The sequence below is a fragment of the Hermetia illucens genome, chromosome 6 (genome assembly GCF_905115235.1).
Source record: "Hermetia illucens chromosome 6, iHerIll2.2.curated.20191125, whole genome shotgun sequence".
Lineage (NCBI taxonomy): Eukaryota > Metazoa > Arthropoda > Insecta > Diptera > Stratiomyidae > Hermetia > Hermetia illucens.
The window spans coordinates 26,825,993-26,849,359 of record NC_051854.1 but is presented as its reverse complement, the minus strand read 5'-3'; the positions used below and the strand labels follow the sequence as shown (position 1 = coordinate 26,849,359).

At 41.7% G+C, this 23,367-nt stretch overlaps 1 protein-coding gene across 4 annotated transcripts in view; it reads left to right on the top strand.

Moving 5' to 3' along the window:
• The window catches only part of LOC119659270 (SH2B adapter protein 2), a 40,558-nt gene extending 17,915 nt beyond the window's left edge, over nt 1-22,643 (top strand). For 3 of the 4 annotated variants that reach the window (XM_038067270.1, XM_038067271.1, XM_038067272.1), the window contains exons 3-5: nt 18,340-18,459; nt 18,522-18,782; nt 18,889-20,787. In XM_038067270.1, coding sequence (XP_037923198.1) covers nt 18,340-18,459; nt 18,522-18,782; nt 18,889-19,845 — 1,338 coding nt within the window. In that variant the 3' untranslated portion in view covers nt 19,846-20,787. Of the gene's footprint in view, nt 1-18,339; nt 18,460-18,521; nt 18,783-18,888; nt 20,788-21,792 lie in introns of those variants that run through there. The other variant, XM_038067273.1, reaches the window with a different exon arrangement.
• The last annotated feature ends 724 nt before the right edge of the window (nt 22,644-23,367 follow it).

Sequence of the window (23,367 nt, the reverse complement as noted above, 5' to 3'; positions counted from 1 at the left end):
CTATGTATCTATTAGTGGTGGCTTGTTAGTGGGGCAACAGGTTGTTGGCATAATATTAATTGAACATTGGAGAGAGTTTAATATTTGGTTGTTAATCCACAAGTAGGCAATGAATAGTAATAGTAAGTACTCCTGTTTTATGTCTTTTATTATTTTATATCTGGCAATTATCCATTTATTTGGCCTCTTGAGGAGATACGAAGTTATCTATAGATTTAAATTTCCACGCTGAAACCAAACGTTTTGGGCGCGAAATCAGTTCGAATTTAACCGAGTAACAATCCAACGTATTTCCCGTGGCACTTGGTCTACTTTTGTAATCGGTTTTGTCACCTCACAATAAATTCCTTACATGCTCCGGCAAAAAGCAATTATGGTATTTGCAGTCCAGTCTCTGAGCAAAAAACACAGCGAGTCCGCATCATAATTCTGTATCTGTCGGACTGGTATTAACTTTAGAGATTTAACGTAGTCATAACATGGACTGGAACTTGGGGTTGCCAGTTTCAATTTGGTTTTGATTTTCTTATCAGTCGTTTGTGCCTGAGGGTCTTATTCACGAAAACCACTTCTTTCTTATTTGCTTACTGCACTGGACTACTATATAGTATTACGACTCTGTAACTTTACCACCACATTCTACGTTAATTTCGACGACAACATTTGGTCTACGATATTCTTGCGGGCAGCTGCTTTCGCCGGCCATAGCACCACCCTTCTAACCCTTCTATGCACTTCATACCTTGAACATAAAGAAACGAAACGTTCTATATTCTGCATAACAATTTTGCAAATCGGAAAATATAGTCAGAGGTCATGCCCGAAGCGATAAAGATCTGGCCGATAACAGAACTTCTTTCGAGGTAAGACCTAATCATGCGCCTTTATCTTCGGCAATAATCTGTAATCTTCCCACGCTATCAGCATAAAACTCCCACTAGGGGGCAACCACAAATAACTGGGCCGAGGAATTCTACTGAGACATATGAACTCAGAGGGCTGTCCCGGTTCTTATTTTACCAGATATAATCTGGTGAGGCTTCGTGAGCGAAGTCATATCAGATGGGTCCCCGTGCAGACTCGGATTTGATCGCCCCGCCTACTGCATCAAGGTCAGCAAGAATACAGCGCTTCCCTTTGCCACCACGTGGAAGTTCTCCTTGGTCACTTGGTGTTGATTCGGACGGCTGGCACAGATTAGTGGAATAGCTCCAAATGTCGGCAGTGTTTTTGTGAATGGAGGAGGCACCAATTCTTCGTTGAAATCTACTCGAAATATTCGCGCCATGTTTGTTACTTTTTACTTTTCAAGTAATTAATCAGTTTTTAACAGGAAAGTGCTAAATGATGCGTGAATGGACAATCCTTCAATTTACTTTATGTTTCGGCAGTAATGGTAACAAGCTTTGGGGCAAACTCTGACATTTTTTCCTGAGCGGCGATAAAATGTAAATTTTTGAAAGATTCATAAGACGTAAAAAATGGATTTGTACTAAGCCGGATTCGAACACTGGGCCGGTTGAAAATTCTGCGGTTCTCTTCTTGTGATTTGATTTGAATTTGAATAATAGTGAAACAAAATTCTAACATCATCATCAAAGACGCAACAACCGGTATCCGGTCTAGGCCTGCGTTAATAAGGAACTCCAGACATCCTGGTTTTGCGCTGAGGTCCATCAATTCGGTATCCCTAAAAGCTGCCTGGCATCCTGACCTACACCATCGCTTTATCTCAGGCGGGGTCTGCCTCGTCTTCTTTTTCTAACATAGATATTGCCCTTATAGACTTTCCGGGCTGGATCATCCTCACCCATACGGATTAGGTTACCCACCCACCGTAGTTAACCTATTGAGCCGGATTTTATCCACAACCTGACGGTATTGGTATCGCTCATAAATTTCGTCTTTATGTAGGCTTCTGAATCTTCCATCCTCATGTAGGGGTCCAAAAATTCTTCCTAGGATTCTTCTCTCGAATGCGGCCAAGAGTTCGCAATTTTTTTGCTAAGAGCTCAAGTCTCCGAGGAATACATGAGGACTGGCAAGATCATTGTCTTGTACAGTAAGAGCTTTGACCCTATGGTGAGACGTTTCGAGCGGTAAGCTGAAATAGGCTCTGTTGGCTGCCAACAATCGTGCGCGGATTTCATTGTCGTAGCTGTTATCGGTTGTGACTTTCGATCCTAGATAGGAGGAACTATCAACGGTCTCAAAGTTGTAGTCTCCTATCTTTATTCTTCCCGTTTAATCAGTGCGGTTTGTTGAATTTTCGTGCTGGAGTTGTCACCATATACTTTGTCTTGCCTTCATTGATGTGCAGCCCAAGATCTCATGCCGCCTACTCGATCTGGATGAAGGTAGCTTGTACGTCTCGGGTCGTTCTCGTCAGCATAGACCAGTAGTTGTCTTAGACTGTTGTTGATGTCGAACGGTTTTGAGAGAGATCCTGGTCAGGGTCAGCCTAGTCAGTCTTATCAATTTCGTTGGGATATCGAATTCTCTCATGGCCGTGTACAGTTTTACCCTGGCTATGCTACCATAGGCGGCTTTAAAGTCGATGAAAAGGTGGGGCAACTGATGTCCATATTCCAACAGTTTTTCCATCGCTTGCCGCAGAAAGAAAATATGATCTGTTGCTGATTTGCCTGGAGTGAAGCGTCTTTGGTATGGGCCAATGATTTTCTGGGCGTATGGGGCTATCCGGCCTAGCAAGATAGCGGAGAATATCTTATAAATGGTACTCAGCAACGTGATACCACTATAATTGCTGCACTGTGTGATATCTCCTTTTAAATGTATGGGACAGATAGTTGATTCGCTGTCCCACACCTTGAGCATAAGTTGATGAACCGCTAGGTGTAATTGGTCGCCTCCATATTTAACCAATTCGGCTGCAATTTCATGGGCTCCTGGCGAGTTAAGATTTGTAAGCCGATGAATTGCACGGACGGTTTCTTCTATACTTGGTGGTAGCAGTATTTGTCCGTCGTCTTCAGTTGGCGGGACCTCCAACTCGCCGATGTTCTGGTTGTTCAGTAATTCATCAAGGTGCTCAACCCATCGCTCCAATATGCCCATTCTGTCGGAAATCAGATTTCACTCTTTGTCTCGGCAGGATGAGGATCGAGGTGTATAAGGTTTCATCGTGCTGACTTTTTGGTAAAACTTCCACGCCTGGTGCGGTTGCTCCCTGTATTTTTTTATAGTTCCGTCTGTGAAATCGCTTCTCCGCTCGTAGGAGTTCGTGATAAACCTCCGCGCGTGCCCGCGTCCTTTGAGAATGTAACATTAGTCGGTATGCAGCATTCTTCCGTTCCGTAGCTTACATTCATGGTCAAACCAGCCGTTCCGACTCCTTTTGCGTCTGGGGCCAAGTATGCTTGTGGCCGTATTTATGATAACGTTCTTCAGGTGATCTTGCACAGATCATTTGTAGATGCTTCATCACCAGCATTTCTGTTAACTGCGGTTATTGAGGCATCCATTTCCCCCTTATAGGTGTTGCGGAGGGCTGTGTTGTGGATGGCTTCAGTGTTAACTCTCACCTGATTGTCAGAGGGGATTCTGGGTGGTGTTGTTATTGGAGCTCGGAGCACCATGCCAACGAGATAGTGATCTGAGTCTATATTGGCTCCCCTATATGTTCTGACATTCATCAAGGCTGAGAAGTGGCGTCGTTCCATCAACACGTGGTCAATTTGGTTGAAAGCGGTCCCATATGAAGAGGCCCACGCTTGTTTGTGGACCTCTTTCCGCACAAACTAGGTACTTCCCACAACCATTTCGTGTGACACTGCTCATTGAATAATCCGCATTCCGTTATCATTTGTATTTTGATGTAAGCTATGGGAGCCGATGTATCGCCTGAATAGGGGCTCCCTCCCTACTTGACTGTTGAAATCTCCCAGGATGATTTTGATATCATATCTGGGACAGGTTTCGAGGGTTCGTTCTACTGCCTCGTAGAAGGTATACTTCTCCGACTCTGCAACACATCTCCTGTAACGCTGTTACATCAGCCCTATATTGGGACAGGGTATCGGCTAGCTGCTCAGCAGCTTCCTCTCTGTATAGGGAGCGCACTTTCCATGAGAAAATGCGCAAATCGTTATTCCTTTGTCGTTGCCGGGTTCGTCGTTGTGTTATCTGTCCAGTCCGAGGCTCCTGTTGTGGCTTCGTAACAAGTTGTTTTCCGTGTAGGGTTGTCATCCCTACCCAACCCCCAACCTGGAGAACCAGTTGGTACAATATGTCCCGTTTTTAGCTAAAATAATTCTGGAACGCATCAAAGGTTTCCACTACGGATCCTCCTCCATGGAATAAAGATAAACGGTTACAAAACCAAGGCTTTCAATCTGACGGGTCACTGCACTCTCCCTATCTGCATTAATGGGCAGAAAAGCAAAGGTGTTGGTTAATTTGTATATCTACGAAACGTAGTTTCTTTCGACAGTGGCACCGAACTAGATGTTCGGCGAATTAACACTAATAGATCCGGTTTGTGTGCCTTGTCTAAAATGTGGAAATGCAGTTATGTCAACACCAAAATCAAGTTGAGTTTGCTCTGTGCTATTGCTCTTTATGTGTTGGCATACGGGAGTATTTGGTAATGTGTAGAAAGTATTCCTCACTGTCACACAAAAGCCCCAAGCCTTTATGAACGCCTGTCTGCTGGTCTGATGCTATTTTAATCAAAGAACTTGGTTGGTGAACAGGTCTTCCATCCGTAGGCGATATAATCCGAAGGTGGAAGTGGCAATGGATAGGTCACACATTAAGGAGGTGCGACAATTGCTGACTTCGCCGACGAATAGGTCGCTCTGCACTTGGCGCAGAGCACTGGAGGAGGACTTTGGGAATTTTGGGAGGCCCTGGGGGAGCTGAAAAGCAGTTAAGGGAACCGTGAACGATGGCGCGTAGGTGTGGTTGACACGCTATACCCCACCAAGGGGTAAATGACCACCATATGTTTTCTGGTGAATGAGATAATTTTTTTGAAAAAAATTTGAATTTGCTAAAATTTTTCTGAGTCTTCAAGCTTATGCTTTCAATAGTTTGGTTGTAGTTCAACTAGGAACGTCTCTTGGTAGCCTTTCAGTATTTGTGCCTGTAGCAAATATTGAACGTACCCAGTCATTTTTCTCTTATAGGGATGTATACCAATGTATTTGATTTCAATTGGTCCGAAGTATGAACGGAAATATTCAGATTTCTAGAGAGTTTGGTTCTACTTGACGGAATTTTCTCAAATTGACCCTCTTACCATCTCTAAAGTGTTGGAGAACCTCTACCACCAGATTCGCATCGGAGAGTAATCCAGAAAGATTTCTGATTTGGAACTCTCCAGTTCGATATCCTGAAAGTTGGTCATCGTAATTGCCTGGAAAACAGAATGCAGATGTCTTGCCTTTGTTACAGAAACGAATTGGTCCTAAACCAAAATAAAATTGCGTTTGTTGATTTCTAAGTTATCCTTAAATATGTTCCTTGCTTTGGTCTTGCAGTCTATGGACTAGTTGGCATGATGATGGATATTAAATGCTGTAACTCCTCCTGAGGTACTAATCGGTCGTAAGCTATGTAAACTGGGGTGATAAGTCTGTAACATTGTGGGAATCTAACCCTGCGCTGAAAAGGGTAACGTTGATTCGGGGGCAATTAGTATCATAAAGACCTCAGTTGTCTCAGGCCTTGGAACAAGATTTTAAAATATTCGAAATATTCGAACATGACCTTTTGAAGTCGGTAAAAAAGATGATTTGACCTGAGAGCGAACATAAGATCTGAACTGGCTTCCAATCTTCTGACGCAAACCCCATTAAAAACATCTGCGCCATGTAAGTCTCAGTGTGGGAAGTGTCAGCTTGTAGAAAAGCGGATTCATGATTTCATGGCTTTCAAAGATAATTTGAAAGATTTATTTTACTATTTCTCCGACGACCCCGCTTGTAAATGGGGCAAAGGCTGAAGAAAAAGAAGTATTATTTCTGGAAGTTCACAAAATGCGCCAATCTATTTCTTTTTCACTCCGTGGATTGTACATGCAATCGCCATGTTATTACTTTTACTATTTGACAAGACCTGTGTTTTTGTGAAGGATAATATGTTCAAGACTAACTGAGATAATAATGAATTTCCTTTCCTTTCCCTTTAATGCGAGATTAGAAGATCGGATTAAAGAAGGGAACAACTGGTTCTCGAAATACCGCTTTTACGAAAATCAATATTCTTTGGACAGGAGTGGAAACATTTTGCTTTACCAACATTCAAACTTTCAAACTTGGTACTGATATCTACTACAGAAAGCCTTATAACCATCGACTTAGTTTTCCTCCCTTGATAGTATGCAAGAAGGGTGAAGTTTTGAAAAGTGTAGGATATTGTGCCCGTTACCCTCCACTACTTGAATTTTTATTTGATAACTATCTTGTTAGAGCTCCCTCTCTCTGAATTGCCAACACTGGTTCCATTTACGAATGATAATACCTTGCTTTGATGCTGCACATGGAGTTCCATTGCTGGAGTGCGGGAAATTTCAATTCCATTGCCTGCCATTCAACATTATTATTGCCACGCTGATGACTGTGTTTAAATGTATATTTGCAGCGAAGCTGGCGATTGTGGCGATAGGTCCCACTTACTTTCCGGAGACCAGTGACAACCTGTGGATACCTCTTTTTATTGTTTAGTTAGTTGAATGGAGTCGTTACTCGTTTACACTTTTAATTATGTGGCGCTGCCGTTGTAATTACAGCCAATTACATTCGTCACATGCCAGCGGAAATTATTGTTGTCGCTTAGCACGAGATTGATTTAATTCTGTTATGGGTAGACTTATTTATGTGGTCTGATTAATTATTCTTACAATACATATGCATTGACTGCAGTAGTGAGGGATATATATGGAATCCTTTAAATGTGAACGTAAAAGCGAATCAGAAGGCTATATGCTTGTCTTTGAGACCGTCATTGATGCTGAGTTATAGGAAGGGGGGATAATGGATCGAATTGTCTAGCTCATACTCAATGTTGCCTCACTTGATGAGAATAGTACACTGAATTTCTTTATTTTATCATCCACTACACTCGGCACCAAATCCGTTTTCTCTTCTCTGGTTTTCATTGAATCTTGTTCATACGTCCCCTGTGCTTTCGCTTGTCACCTTTGCAAAAAATGGTTTGAAAGCTTGTCGGAGTTCCTTACTGTCAAATTCTCTACCATCCCCTCCTCCCTCTGCAGGGATTTTAACCTTCCCTTACTCAATTGGCCTTATCCTTATTAAAATTGGTTCACCACTCCAATAATCCTACAATCTTCTCTGTTCTTACTTATCTTCTGTGTTTACTCCCTCGACCACTGTGCCTTCCACGCCTCTTCTATATGCAGACTACTCGGTATCTTTGGCCATTCCTCTTTTTACCCCTTCCTTAGTTGAGTTTCTCATTGGTAATCTTGACACCAATGTCAGACTCGGTCCTGGTGAGCTTCCTAACTTTCTTGTTAATTGCGAACAATACATTTCCTTGCCTCTAATCTTCAACGAAATTCTTGAAGAATGTTACTTTCTTCATCTTTGGAAAGACGCCCTTTTCTAGTTGTGAACTACCGTCCCATCTCTTTTCTTTCTTCTTGCTCCAAAATCCTCAAGAGATACGTCGATGACTGGCTGACAACTTTGAGGATGGTTTCAGCCTAGTTTCGTGAAATATCGATCTACTACTTCAAATCTTTTGGTCTTTACCAATTTCGTTCCTAAATGTCTTAATTCACGACAGGAGGAACTCCCTATTCACTCGGATATACAATATCCTCCTTTCCAAACGCGATCCTCTCCTCAATCATCTCTTCGCTTTCCTTTTGCCTCTCATACCGTTCCAGTAGAGTTTCTTTTCATGGTCACTCATCCCGTTTACTCTCTCCGTCCTCTGGTGTTACCGAAAGCTCTATATTTGGCTTCCTATTATTCCTATTTTTTATCAACTTTCCATCCATTGTCACCTGCCCGTGTTTGCTTTACGTAGACGACCTTAAATTATTGGCCTCTATTTCGTCTCCGCTGGACTGTGCTTTATTGCAGTCCAACCTTGACGCTCTGATCCTTTGGTGCTCACTTAACAAGTTGACACTGAATGTCAGCAAATGCTGCTACTGGATGTGCTATTCGCTTAAACCCGTCGTAACATCCTTTTCCTACTCTCTTGGTGGACAACCCCTTTCACTACTGAATTTTCAAGGTAGGGATGTAATCTTCATTGGCAAACTTCCTTTCAATTCTCACTTCGTTGATATCATCAATCGAGCTTCCAAAATGGCGCAACAACCGGTATCCGGTCTAGGCCTGCCTTAATAAGGAACTCCAGACATCCCGGTTTTGCGCCGAAGTTCACCAATTCGATATCCCTAAAAGCTGCCTGGCGGACCTACTCCATCGCTCCATCTTAAGTTGGGTCTGCCTCGTCTTCTTTTTCTACCATAGATATTGTCCTTATAGACTTTCCGGGTGGGATCATCATCATCTGCCCACCGTAACCTATTGAGCCGGATTTTATTCACAACCTGACGGTCATGGTATCGCTCATAGATTGCGTCATTGTGTAGGCTACGGAATCGTCAATTCTCATGTAGGGGGCCAAACATTCTTCGGAGGATTCTTCTCTCGAATGCGGCTAAGAGTTCTCAATTTTTCTTGCTAAGATCCCAAGTTTCCGAGGAACACATGAGGACTGGCATGTTCATAGTCTTGTACAGTAAGAGCTTTGACCCTATGGTGAGACGTTTCGAGCGGAACAGTCTTTGTAAGCTGAAATAGGCTCTGTTGGCTGACAACAACCGTGCGCGCATTTCTTCATCGTAGCTGTTATCGGTTGTGATTTTCGACACTAGATAGGAGAAATTGTCAACGGTCTCAAAGTTGTATTCTCCTATCCTTATTCTTCTTCGTGTTTGACCAGTGCGGTTTGATGTTGTTGGTTGATTCGTCTTCGGTGCTGACGTTGCCACGTTTCGTTACGTTCCTGTTTCGACTTTATCTCATTCCAGAACCCTTCACGCTTTTCAATTCCCTTGTCAGAAACATCATTGCACATTGCTGTGTAGTCTGGTACTCCTTTCGTAACCGTGCTCTTGAAACTGTACAACGTAAATTTACCCCCTTCAGTTTGGACCCTTTGGTTCTATCTCCTTCCTTAGTTGTAAGCGTAAGTTAAGCCTCTTATTTGCTCCTCCCTCTGAGGACAGTATGTAACTAGAAATTTACTTTCTGTGTATTGTCAATTAAATATATAAATGAATAAATGGCCCCGGATGGCATGACTGTACTGTCGATGGTCTAGGCCATTGGTAAACAAGTCCCGGCGAAACGTCCAGTGAGGAGGTCTTGTCGTTGTGGAAAACTCAATAGGTGGCGATAATTATTGGACGGATAGTAGCCCTCGTCGTTACTAGAATCCAACTCTGCTGGGGAAGATTTTACCTCTATGTTGTTTCCCGCGATATGAGCCAAATTGTGTTTTACATCCAGGTCTAGAAGTTTCATAATTGAGCAGCTACAATTACTGCAATTATGGAAATGCTAGGTCGACCCTAAATAATGGCGATTTACTGGGAAGATAACGATCTATAATTTGCTCCCTTGAGAAGAAAATCTCGAACGTAATGTGAGAGCTTCCTTGTGTTTGCATAAAACTGCTGATTAATGCTGTCTCCCCTTCTATGAGCAAAAAAGGTGTGATCGGCATCGTCCGCCCCATTGCAAAAATACGATCACACCTTCATGTTCGTTTAGAGACTGGGTAAGGAAATAATCAAACGTCACTCATTGTACTTGCGCAAGGCACTTACGATACACCTTCTTGCCTCCGCGTCGTAGAATAGAACGGACTGCGTTACACTGATGAGAAGACGTCTCCTGCTAGAGATTAGTCAATAAAGGCATTTCTGGCATCCAGCGTTACGAAGAACACTGCTCGACAGCTGTGAATTTCAGCTTGAGGAACCGCAATCTTGGCTTGCATGACTGTATCCACCGTGGATATCTCCCCTCTAAAATCGAACTTCCTTGGGGATAAGTTCCCGGCAACACACATCGGTCTTGGCGCCTTCTTTTCTTTCATGGAAAAGATTGCATCTTCCTTTATGTAATGTATGTAATATTCGTCACCTTTCATGCTGGATATTAACACGAACAGTATGCAATATCCCGTACAATGCGATCCAGCTGTTCGTATTATCCTGTGCAACCTGGAACCTCGTCGAGTTTTTCAACCTTCGATTAATCCTTTTCCGGACGCTGCAGTAAGCGATGTATTTTCATACGTTACGTTGTCACTTGAGGCCGTACCTGACCATCTCATAGAGCCACTCGTAATTTAGTCGGAGCGAAGTGCAGGATTAGAATTCGACTTGGAAGGAAACTTGATTCGGGGCCGGATTGGACTGGTCGCAGACGCGAATCCGGTGTCGGATTTTTACTGACGGCTACAGCAAAACGCGTTCTGCTCTCTTGACTTGGCATCTGCTGAGCTGGGAGGATTTTGATTGGAAGATTCCGGTTCAGGTTAAGAAGCATCACTGGAAATTTCCGATATTGTGGAGAAAGATGCCTTCTATGAACAATTACACGCAATTCAGGAGAAGTATCCTAAAGATAGCATTGTGATTGTGATGTGTGATCTCTGACGATAATGGTTTGTGGATTCCCGCAAGTTCCACCGCCTCGGCGCAATGGTGGTATATTGTTCGAGCACAGAATTTGCCATAATGTCAGTTGGATTGCGAATGCGTACGAGTAATCAAATTGACCCTTTTGCGATGAGCAGTACATTCAGAAGTTGTCTTTTGAATGTGCGAGAAGTGCTCAAAAGGAATCATCAGGGATTAAGGCGTCAAAAGGGATCATTATCTAATAGTCGCTTGTGTTTTGTGTCCCCAACTTCCCGCAGGGTTACAAAACTGTGACCTCTGAAGTTCAACCTAAGAATATTGATAAACTTTGGGCCGCCGTTCAACTTTCACGGCTTTTCCCTCGTTCCGACTTTGGAATGATGAAAGGGTGCGCCGGCCGTAACAAAAGGGAATTTATTATTGCGCTGGTCAGGAAGGGTACCGCAATCATTTCAGACGTGTATATCACATTCTGAATGAAATTGATTGTGGACCAAAACCTTTCGATTGTCCTGTGAAGGACAATAATGGTTAACTCACATTCTTGATGACGAGCTGCTAAAGAGGTGGAAGGAACATTTCACTACGACTTTTAATCGTATCTCATGTGGTAAAGTTCCGTCTCTTGTAAATGGAATGGCTAGTCGCCGCAATATTCGGATACAGATTGCTTCCAATAGAAGAGAAATCATCTCGGCGATCAAAGTATTCCGGGGTCAAATTGAGACTTTTCTATGCTAACATTCTTTCTGCGTCGCGATACGGGATGTATGGTACGTGTAAAGTGACCACCACTATTACTCAAAAGCTTCAAGCCTTCGTGAACACTTGCGTGTGATATGTGATAGGGGTGCGCTTGCCTGATACTATTTCGAACAAAAAAACTCTGCACGCAGACTAGCTACCCGTGGACGACTTAATCAGAAGGTGGAAGTGACAATGGATAGGTTACACATTATGGGGGGCGATAATTATATTATTGACTACGCCATGCAGTGGGACTCACTCTTCCAAATTGTACGATAAGTGGGACGCCCCAGAAGAACTTGACGCAGGAGTGTAGGGTGTTCGGAGGTTCCTGGCAGAAGTTCAAGTTCTAGGCCAACATGATTGGTGACGCGCCGCTCAATGATATTTTGATCTGCCATGGATCATTCAGGGTTGGAACCTCTGTCCAGAGCGGGATCTGCATGCCGTACCTGTCACTTTCATTGTGGAAATGCATCTGAGTGAAGATGCAAGCGCAATGATGTTCTTCCTTCGAGGGTCAATTTCGAAACACTCTCTTTGTGGCCAGAAACGCAGAAATGTAGGCTGAACTCCTCGTTACTGTAGTGTGCGGTAAGTGACTACAGAAAGTCGGTGCAGAGGGCTCGTCATGTCGCATATTGAAAAACCTGGGTTTTATTATAAGTTCTCAGGCGTCTGCTCCGAGCAAAAGCAGCGAGGACAACGGATGGCATGATAAACGAGCAAACAGGATAATTTGTGCTACTGTTTACCACGTCTGTCTTTCATTATTGTTACCACATGCAGTCTCAGAGCGTTCCATGAATTTCCGAATCGTCTTTTTTCTGCTCGCTCGAAACACTGCGTGACTTGCTTACCTTCTTATTAACCCCACATCTCTTTACGTTACTAGTGGTCTATACTTTCCTACCAACTGGATAGCATGCAATTCAGGAAGTTCGCATCATTTTCTCTGATATGACTCTGAGCTTCGTATTTCCTGGATAGCTTGAGCACTTTGCGCTTCGGTCACTATGTGAGCAAAGCTAATGCGCTCGTGACAACGATGACAAATTTTAGTTCTGTTGGCAAATATTAGCATCCCCCGTTTTCAGATAATGATTACTTCGGCCAGATCTTCCTACCTTCTCCAGGTCTCCAAGTTCTCCCGTTGAGCCAACTCTTCTTCATACGCACTTGCTTTTGCGGAATAACTTGAACTGCTCCTTTTGTTTGTTCTGTTTTCTTGGAAATCTAGCCCTTTTGGCTTTTTGAAGTTCACTGGCCAATTGATTTGTTCAACTGTTGTCTTTTTCGAGATTTCTCCTAAATCACTACAATTTGACGAGGTCGTCACTTGCGTATCTTGGCTTATCACATGTTTGATACTTTTTATGATGGTTAACAGTGGTTTTATTTTTTAGGAAAACTACTCCGGCTTAGTCATTCCGCCGTGTGTAGTTTGAGAACGGTGCTTCCGGCTTTCGTCCATTGTTATGGTGCTACTTTGAAGGAATCCAGAATATCGAAGATTGTTTGTCTGTCGCTGAGTGCAGTCCCGCTCAGAACAGAGGACAAGTTTCCCATTACTGAGCCACTCAGGTATTTGGACATCAGAATAGTGCTCATAGTGGAGTGATTCACGCTGCCGAATGAGGTAGTGTGAACTCTTGTCGCCACCCGAAGATCTTCGTGACGGCGTGAGACCACCAGAGCGGTATTTTTACTGTTGTCCAACTGGTGGGGTAACTAGGATATGAAGGCTCTGATATATGTAGACCATTCTTATATCTGAATGTATGATTGCAATAGTATTCAACAACACCTAGTAACGCACGTAGCAATAATTTGTAGAGAATAATAAAAGTCTCCCTTTGAGTTATTACTGTTTCACTATTCTTGAAAGTGACTTGGTGGCTGAACAATAGAGGAGTAGTTCTATTTTAAAAATCTAATTGAATAACTGCAGCTATTCATGCGAAGAAAATGCGAATAAAATCATCTGTGGAGAAATGACAGCACTTTACTTACTACATATTCATTAAGTGAATGCCTGAATAGGAAACTCGTGCACGGCAACCAACTTTACTTCATTGTACCTCTCGCGGATGGACTTAATGAGGGAAATATGCAATGTAATTTACACAAGTGAACTTAAAGAGTACAAGCATGAACCCTACCTCAACGGGCACTCAAAATAAGTGAACTGTAAACTTGTAATTGGAGCACAGCACTACACTCCTTCTTTCTTATTTGTTTCATCCTTAAAAGGGATTATAATTTCCGGTTCAGTCAATGAGGTAATGTAATGGGCAAGTAACACGTGAAGGGAATCCATTGACCCTAATATATGACAACATAATGAAAGCGTTGTTGTTCAAATTGAAGGCTTTCAATTTAATAATAGAATGGTGGAAGCGGTTGGTCAGTGAAGGATTTGGAATTGGTTTTTAATGAAAACCTATTTCTCGCAATGACGATTGTAAGTTTACGTGTGAAAGACGCGCGTTTTCTACTGGAGATTATTCATTTGCAGGCTTCAGGCAGTTAAGAGTTCTACTTTAATGCAGACAATGCCAGATTTCTTGGCTCTGTAGAGGTGTGGGGCTTGTTTATAGGGAGAGCTCATATTTCAATCAAATTGATCTTTTCTGATATGATGGTCTACACCTTCCCTTACCCTTGCAGATACAATAGCTGAGTTCCGTTTCAAGTTCTGAACGTTCGCAAGGCGTTCCGTTTGAGATATGCGTCTAACTGCGAGTGCTATGTCAGTTTTTGATCACCTTCGCGTTGACTTAACAACATTGCGAAGAAATGTCAAATCAGCTGAGGAACAAACAGAATATTCGATTAAATCACATTGCATACAATAGATACAATTACATAAAGTATTTCCTAAATATGTACCTCCTCAAAATTCCGTTTTGACGGGTAAACCTCACAAGCGAAAGGGCGACTTTGATCGCGCGTTTTAGAATGCCAAGCTAGCCAGATGTCAAGTTGATATCATTTTCATGCAGATTGATGATCAAATCGGCAATAATTTGTTTTGCTCTAATTGCAGTAGTCAAAAATCCATCAGGAATTGGGGCTCTGATACCAGGTTTTGGTCGGGAATATCTGCGAAGAGAACATTAGTGATTCGGATCACATATTGCATAACGCAGAACAATGGGATACTTATCATTGTTCATCCTACTCCAAATTTCGGCTAAAACCTGGCGTATAAGCCAGAAGTGAGTTGAAAGAGAAATTATGTGACAAAATACGACACAAATTCGTGACCAAGAGGGCGGTTCTTCAACTTACTTTTTCATTAGCGCTGCGCTCTTTTGTATTTACTACTAAGCTTATCACGACCATAGATGTGAGGGATAGGTTCTGGCAGTCTTTAAAGTTCCAGGGGAACCACTTCGCAATCTGCGATGGTCTTCCTCTCTGTATATGAAACACTGAATTTATATTGAACATAAAGAAGAGCATAGAAATTCATTATTTGAGATCCATAATTGACAACGTGATTATCTTCACTCATTCCGATAATGTATATACTCTATGTAAATTCCCGCGACAGAAAACTATTATATTAAATAGCTATAGTTAATATGTGGGCTAACAGCTGCGTTGTTCAAATATCTCCACGTATTATAGCCCTTGAGGTGCCAAGGTAGAGTGGGAATCCTACAGACCCCATTTCCACAACATCCAAGGCAGAGGGACATATCAAGTGAGGACGTAATCCATCATGGGTATTTCTTCCTCCAATCGCGGCATCTGAGTTTGCGAGAAGCACAGCTCCAAGTGGTGGAGCTATGATACATTTTTTGTTTTTATGGTTTTGTGCCCGTCTTGATGGACCCACACTCTCCCTAGTGTGGAGTCACAGACCCCACTCAACCACGTAATTGCACAAACAATGCGGTCTTTACTCCGATAAGTTGATAGTTAAGCTCGTTTTTAACCAGTTGCTGGAAAGCGAGGAATTTCATGTGCTGATGGTTCTGATCGTAGTGGTCTATTGTATTTGATGCCCTCGTCTAATATAATATCTCAGATGGCCGGAGCGTATCAGCACTAAGAATCGAATATCTGATACCAACGCCACTGACACTTCAATTGCTAGTTTCGGTCCCTGCAACGGAGAATGATCCTTCTTCTGCTAAGACATCCGCTAATTCATTTCCCTCTACACCGCAGTAAACAAGTTACCAGAAAACTTCCACCATATTGAATCTAGTAGTCGAGTTTAAACGATTTCTACATTTCTGGGCGATTTCTGATGTTATCAAAGAATTCCTCAGTGCAGCTTGACAATTGGTGCAAATTGCGATGGACCCGTCCTTCAATCGCTCATAAATCACCTAGTTTGTTACTCTTAGAATCGCATACATTTTAGCTTGGAAGATCGTATTATCTGAAGGAATAAACCCATTTCTCGTCTTTATCCAAAAGGTGGACTCCTCATGTTTCTTGCGTGTCGAAGGTGTCTGGTATATGCGCTGGTACCAACGTAGTTCCGCGGAAAAGGTCACAAAATGTAGCAATTCCTGTATTTACTCTACAAAAAAAGTAGACTTTTTAAGAGCTCTGGCGATGACTACCCGAAATGCGGCACCACGTCACCTGATACTTTAGCGATAACAAACACAGCAATCGTTGAAATTCATTTATGGGTACCGGCGGGTAAACATGAGTCTGGAACTTCGGCGAGCGTTTTCTTGGCGCTTCATTTTCGAGGATATCAGCACTCTCACCCTAGGCGCAGATTTCCTGTGGCACTATGAGTTGCCATTTGATCTGCATTAAACCCTATAATCTAACTTAATCCATCTGAAAGAACCTCAACATGCACGTCTAATACTCTTTCCATTGTTTTTGAAAACGTTGCTGATCCACGTATTTGCGCACTTCTTCAAAATACAACAACATGACTCCTGAGCGTAGTATTTCTGAGCCCGTTAAACATGATGTCCAGCACCAATCAAGATTACTGGCTTCCCCTATTTTTTCTAAGGTGTGTCCATTACCATCGCAAAAGCTCGCAGTTGCCCGGAAAGAGTTTAAAGAACTTCCTGAGCAGGGTATTTGCAGATCTTTAGGCAGCAGTTCACCTTCACCACTTCACATTTTATCTAAATCGCATGGGGCGATTAAAGACGTCCAAATGCCCAGACCGATATCCCATTCGACTCATCCACGATTTTGCGCATTCTATCGCAAACGCCGTATTTTCTCGATCTTGGACTAAGTCAAGGCATATCATCAAAACCCTGTTGCTCCCGAAGACATTCTGACTTACAGCAAATATGCACTCTACGATAAGATAACTTTTGATTGTGCACTCTGGTGCAAATCTTTCAGAGATTCATTCACTCTGTGCTGCGAGACCTCCACTTTTGTGCCGTTTATTTTAATGACGTTCTGGACGCATCTTCTTCTGAGTCCGAGCACTAAGACCACCTCGACTGCATTTTTAAACATCTTCTTGAGATCGATCTAGAAGTCAATGTTAAGAAAGGCGAATTTCTAAAATCTCAACTGGTTCCAAGGTGCAAGCTTAACGCTTCCGAAAACAGTTAAGGATGTGAGAAGATAAGGTTCTTGGGCAAGTTAAATTTCTACCGTCGTTTCCTGTCTGAGGCCGCCCACCATCAATCGATCCTTTACGCTTGTTTGTGCTGAAAATCAAAGAATTTCGCCTGAATACGCGGTCCCTAGAAACTGTCCAGGGGTTTGAGACAACCAAAGAACTTCTGGCATTCCCTGCACCTCTAACCGTATTCGTCGATGCCTCTGACATTGCCGTAGGTGCTGCCCTTCATCAAAAGGTGAACTAAATCTGGTACACGTTGAACTTCTTTTCCAAGCAGCTGAGCGTCGCTTAATGGAACCACAGCACTTATGATCGTGACTTATTAGCCGCGTATCTTGCAATTAAATACCTCCGATATTCTCACAATGTTCACGGACCACTTTTGGTTTGGAACAAAAGCCAGACAAAACATCCTCTCGCCAACTTCACCATGTAGCGCGCCCAGACATCCGGACAACGAATTGGTTAGTCACCGCGCAATATTTCTGGCCGTCCATGAACAAGCATAATAATTCGTGGGCCAGGCAGCGCATTGCATACTAGAAGTGCAAGACTACAAAACATGTGAGAAAGAGATAGGCGTGCTCCCTTGGTCCACCAAGCGTTTCCACACAATCCACCTTGGTCCAATTGGCCCTTTACGAGACTCGTACGGTTTTGGGTATTGCCTCACAATCAGCAATAAGTTCACGCAGTGGCCTGAGGCGATACCTCTGGAAGACATTTCTGCACAATTTTGTACTGAGGCTGTCGAGAACACGAAACCTGGCTGACGTGTCCAGAGATTCCGACTCCTGTTCACATGACTTAATTAGGACGGACTTCTCCCGGAGGCCGCTGCATTTACCTTACTAGGATCCCGCCGCAATCTTTGAGGCTTCAGGATCTTGGAGACAAGATCATGAGGGTCTGCTTGGCTCGGGTAAAGCCTTTCTCCCAGAAAGAAAGCGCAATCAGGGAGAGATGCGCGACGCGTCTATTTTGACTTATAGCAGTTGTGTTGACGAAGCCACGCGTCTGGTTCCTCGTTGAAACCACCATTGATTTCAGCTAGATAAATGGATAAAAAGTAAAATTGTAATTTCTTAAACTACAGCTGAGTAGCACGATTCAAATTCGTCAGCTGTTCAGCATGTTAGATTTCCTTATATGGCAGTCTTTATTTTTGTTACAGTTGGGAATGAAAGATACAAACAAAGAAAATCTGTAAACTGAGTTTGTTCATCTTATTGGATCATATTGTTGTCTGTACCCAAATTCATATTGGTAGTATCCTTTCTTCTCTAGTCTTGTCTTTATGATTAATATGTATGACTATTTAATTAACTTTTTATGTTTACTTAATTTTCAGACTTGTAATGGCACTTCAACTGTATTCGAAGAAAACGATCTGTCTGAAGAGGCCGACTCACCAAAAAATCACAAGCCATTTTTTCGAAGACTGTCCTTTAAAGGTTTACGTAAAGGAAAAGTAATTTATCTTGGCTTCGTATCGAGTTGCACTGCTTGATTAACGTTCTTTAAATTTTTCAGAGTTTATATCTGCTACAAACATTATTTCATAAGCAACATTCAGATGAAATGGAATTCGACAGTAGTCGTGAAACTAAAACCAAATTAGCTAAAATAGTAGTAGAATGTCGTAAGGAAGGTATTGTAAACTATTTAACGCCCGAACATGTGGACGTAGATCAATCGTCGGGACAACAAAAATGGGAGAAATGTCGTTTGGCGTTAGTCAAGACGGGAGGTGGTTACATGTTGGAGTTCTATTCCCCACCAAAGTCGCAGAAGGTAGAACATATTTAGAATCATTGAACCAAGTTCTTTGCGTATTTTCAAATACTTTCCCCTCATTCCATTTGACTTTAAGTTAAAAAATGTTTTGATTTATTTGCAGCCTCGCAACGGCTTATTCTGTTTCCTGATTTCGGAGGCTCGTGAAACAACTGCATTGGAAATGCCAGATCACGAAAACACATTTGTGCTCAAAGCTTACAATAATATGGAATATGTGATTGAGGCGCACGATACAGATGACATGCGGAGTTGGCTGGCTACAATCCGGTTTTGCGCACACAGTCCACCAACCGTTCAACCTTCCCTAGATTTGCCTCTATCTTCCCCTGCAGGGCCACCTACTATCGCCAGTTCCTCCGCCCCTTCAGCGTTGGCGTCTACGACGACTGTTCAAACAACGGCAGCGATAACAACAACAACAACCAGCTCGACGGTAACCACAACGACGAATTCAGTTCAGGTGGCACCAAGTGCTCCGTTGGCTGAAGCGGAAGGCGCGAATGGTGGAGGTGGGGCAAGTAGTCCGGCTCCAGAAATTCCACCTCGTAGAACAGGAGAGCAACGATTGTCATCTTCGAGCAACTTTGAACTGACAGAAGGAGATTTGGATCAACCGGATTTGAGTGATTTGATGCAGGAAATGAATCAGTATCCGTGGTTCCACGGAACACTGCCCCGTTCAGAAGCTGCACGTATGGTTTTGCACACAGAGGCTGAAGGCCATGGAATATTCCTAGTGCGACAAAGTGAAACTCGGAAGGGTGAATTCGTGCTTACTTTCAACTTCCAAGGTCGTGCCAAACATTTACGAATGACATTAAATGATTCGGGACAATGCCGAGTCCAACATCTTTGGTTCCCTTCCATCACTGAAATGTTGGATCATTTCAGATTGAATCCGATCCCATTGGAATCGGGAGGGACCGCCGATGTAACACTGACTCAGTTCGTCTATAATCAAAATATTATAAGTGGCGCAAATGATCATCGGGGAGTTGGAGGCGGCGGTGCTGGCGGCAGTTCACAACAACATCCATCACCGAGACATGTGAGATAGCCAAAATTTTGGAGTCAGTTCAGTGTCAGTGGTGCTTTTATGGTTTTTTTATTTTATTTAATTTAATGATTTACTGGTTATTTCCCTTTCTTATATTTACTGAAAAGAACAAATTACTCCCCGGGCAATGGATATTGAACATTAGCGCAAAGTTGGTCCCAGTTTTTATAAAACAAGTTGTGACGATTGTTTGACCAGTGAATTTACTCAATTTTGAAGCGTTCTTCCAATATCTGCTCTAAGACATAAGCATAGTTTTGTATCAATATTGCTGCCAGGTAACGCACGATAGGTTATATTAATTGCGGTCCGGGTAATGAAGGTGCCCGCTTAAGAGTTCATTGTAGTTGCAACTTCATTGAAATAGCCAAATTCCATTGTTGCGCACATTGCCTGACTTCTCCATTTCGATATTCAGAGACAAGTTGCAATGACGTTTTATCTAGTATCTTCCAGAGTCATGATACAGTGGAAATTTGGAAGAGAAATTGTTTTCCAAATCTAATAGAAACTACAAATCTGTCGGGAATGTTGTTTAATATTTATCATCACATTGAAAGGGTATCTTAATAGGAAGTCTGGGAAGAGGAGTTTTCAATGATTCGATTGGGGTAATTTATTTTACGTGGTCTTTGTCAAACGAGCAATTTGTTCAAAACAATTTCCTATGATACTTTTTACGTCTATGCATTTTACTCACTCAATAGTGTTCGCTGGTTGTATATTAGTCTTACAATTATTCTTTATGGCTTAAGTGAATGATCGTACATTGTAAATAGGGTACACGATATTGTCTATGAACGCAGCTAGCTTTAAGTTTACTATGCGCGCGTGTGAATTTACTTTTCTAGTCTGTAACATTATTGAGAAAATATATTAGGGACATATGCGAATAGTAATCACGAATATGTATTCGCTCACATAAACGATGTTTAAACTGAATTCGATGTGTTTTAATGTTTTTTGTTGATTATGTGCTATTAGCTTCTCCGTAAGTTTTGTCCTTGGTTTACTCACACAATAATGATGCTCTTCAAATTCAGTTCACGTTTATTTCGAGCGGGGAATAAGATATAATCACGTAATATTTCGGAGATGATTTCTGTTCCACTGCCAGGCAGGTTTGCTCAAATTGGTAAAAGGGACTGCTTTACTCTCAGTCAATTTATGGTAGTAAAGTCGGTTTTCCAGTTTTACATTACATGTTTCTTCGATTTAGGGATAGCATTTGGAGGATGTACGGTAAAATTTCTAAGAAAAAATTTATGAATTGAATAGGATGGTTTCCTTCTGTAGTCTTTAATCAATCTTTCGATTCTTTGAGTAGAAAGGACATTTTTCGTTAATGTTGGCAAATTTACTGAAAGCTCTGGCATTTCGACAGAATGGATTCAAGAAGAAATGATTTCTGGATCTCGGGTCATCATTGCCGCCACCATACCAACTATAATCACTTCCAGATACTTGATCATTTGCTTCTCTTTTGCAACTTTATTCCATTATTGTTAGTTTTTACACCCGATTGGCGAGATGATATTCGCTTGCCTAATTGGAAGGTAGTTGAGTTTCCTTAAGAAATTGACATTCACCCCGCGCATCTTTACTTTTAAAACTTTGTCTTCCCTCTAGAATTCTACTATTTTCTCTCTGCAATTTTGTGCAGTTCAGTGCAGCAATGTTTTGAATGATTTTCAATGATTTATGACTTTTTGAAATTTTTAAAATTGACACAAAATTGATTTCTTTTGTGATTTTTCAAATTTCGTTAATATTCTTTTTGGCTTAGAATGAACTCATTCATTGCATGTGCAGCTGGCTCTTTAACATATTTCTGAAGATACTTTTCCAGATGCGTTATGCGTTTATTTAATGTGCCTCTTTCATTTTCACTTGCCTTGTCGTCAACGGAGTAAATAAAGTTGTGCTTTCTCCTCTGTCATGTTGCAGCCTCAACAAGTCATCACGATTAGTGGAAGCGTTCGAATAAAGTCGTCAGAACTCGAATTGCCTCTATCGCAGGCAGTAAGCTCCCAACAACAGCAACAACAACAGCAACAGCAGCAGCAACAACAGCAGCATCAGCAAGGCGCAAGTGGGGAGAGTGATACAGGACGTGCTGTCGACAACCAATACAGCTTCGTCTAAGAGTATCATCGGACAACTGCGCGGATTGTATACGATTCGTCTTAATCAGGTTTTCATTTCGTGTTCATGGTTTTATTCTCTTTCATATATGTTCCTTATTATTGCCATACTGAAGATTTATATCGTTAAGTTTGGTTGTATTAGAAGCAAGCTGGAAGTTGAAAGTGAAATTCAAGGCAATCATTGTTAAGATGGCTAATTACGACTGGGATTTAAGAATATTTAAAAAAATCCAAGTCTAGAATTGAACTCTTGAGTGATATACAACAATTGGCTCAATGGGCACCTGACAATTGACATATTTTTTTTCAACCATCACGAAACGTACTGACATAAGATAAAAAGTTATTGTCCAAACTTTTGTTCACTGTGTTACTGGAAACATAAATATTTCAGGAAATTTGAAACCCAGTACGAAACTGGAATTCTCTGACAAATTAGCATAAAACTGAATTGCGCATAAAGGTTCCTTTTGACGTTCTAAACAGCGTACTAAAGGACGAAAATTCTTAGCTTTTTCATATCTGTGTCGCGGAACTTCAGCGCTTGATACATTTGGGATACTGAATGAATGTGTTGTATAATGTTATTGGGATTAGCTCGCTGGGCAGCCGAGTTATCCAACTAAACGAACGATAAATTTCAATAAAGCCTAAATTGGCAGGAAAGAATATAATCAATATGAAATGGTGTTTCTTTGAAAATATGATTTCTATTTGATATTAACAACGCAAGTTGCGTTAGATTTTCTTTTTCGGCCTTTTAATTTTTCTTTTGCTTTTTTGCTATGAATGTGGGAAGCAAATCATCGCGAATAAATTTGAAGAAACTACTTTGGCACTTGTGCTAATACATTTTGTCGAAACTCAATCACGAAATGCACTACAAATTTTATATTGCATTGCCAACCGCCTGCTTGAAGGACACATTTTGAATTAGAGCTACAATGTCCGGCTGTTGAAGACTGCACGAAAGTGCACAACATTATAAATGAAAGAATTCGGTGAGTAGGTCAGAAACAATTATACAGAAAAAAACATAATGTTCTTCAGCATAATTTTTATTTATTTAAACGCAATCATGAGATCGGTGGAGACTCTCAAAATAGTCTTCCTACTAGTTTACAATTACGGCGTAAGTTATAATGATATTGAGGAATGTAATTTCTACTTCATATTTCTGATAAATTTGGAAATTTCTGTAAACTTAATTCAACATACAAAAATCTCTGCTTGTCTACGATACTGAAATCGTAGAAAAATTGCAGCCATTAAGTTGCAATTGAAAACTAGACAGAATGAAAGAAGTACTTCCGATCGTTTCGATCTATTTATTTATTCAGCGCTCCATATCAAAATTACAATTTTAATTTATACA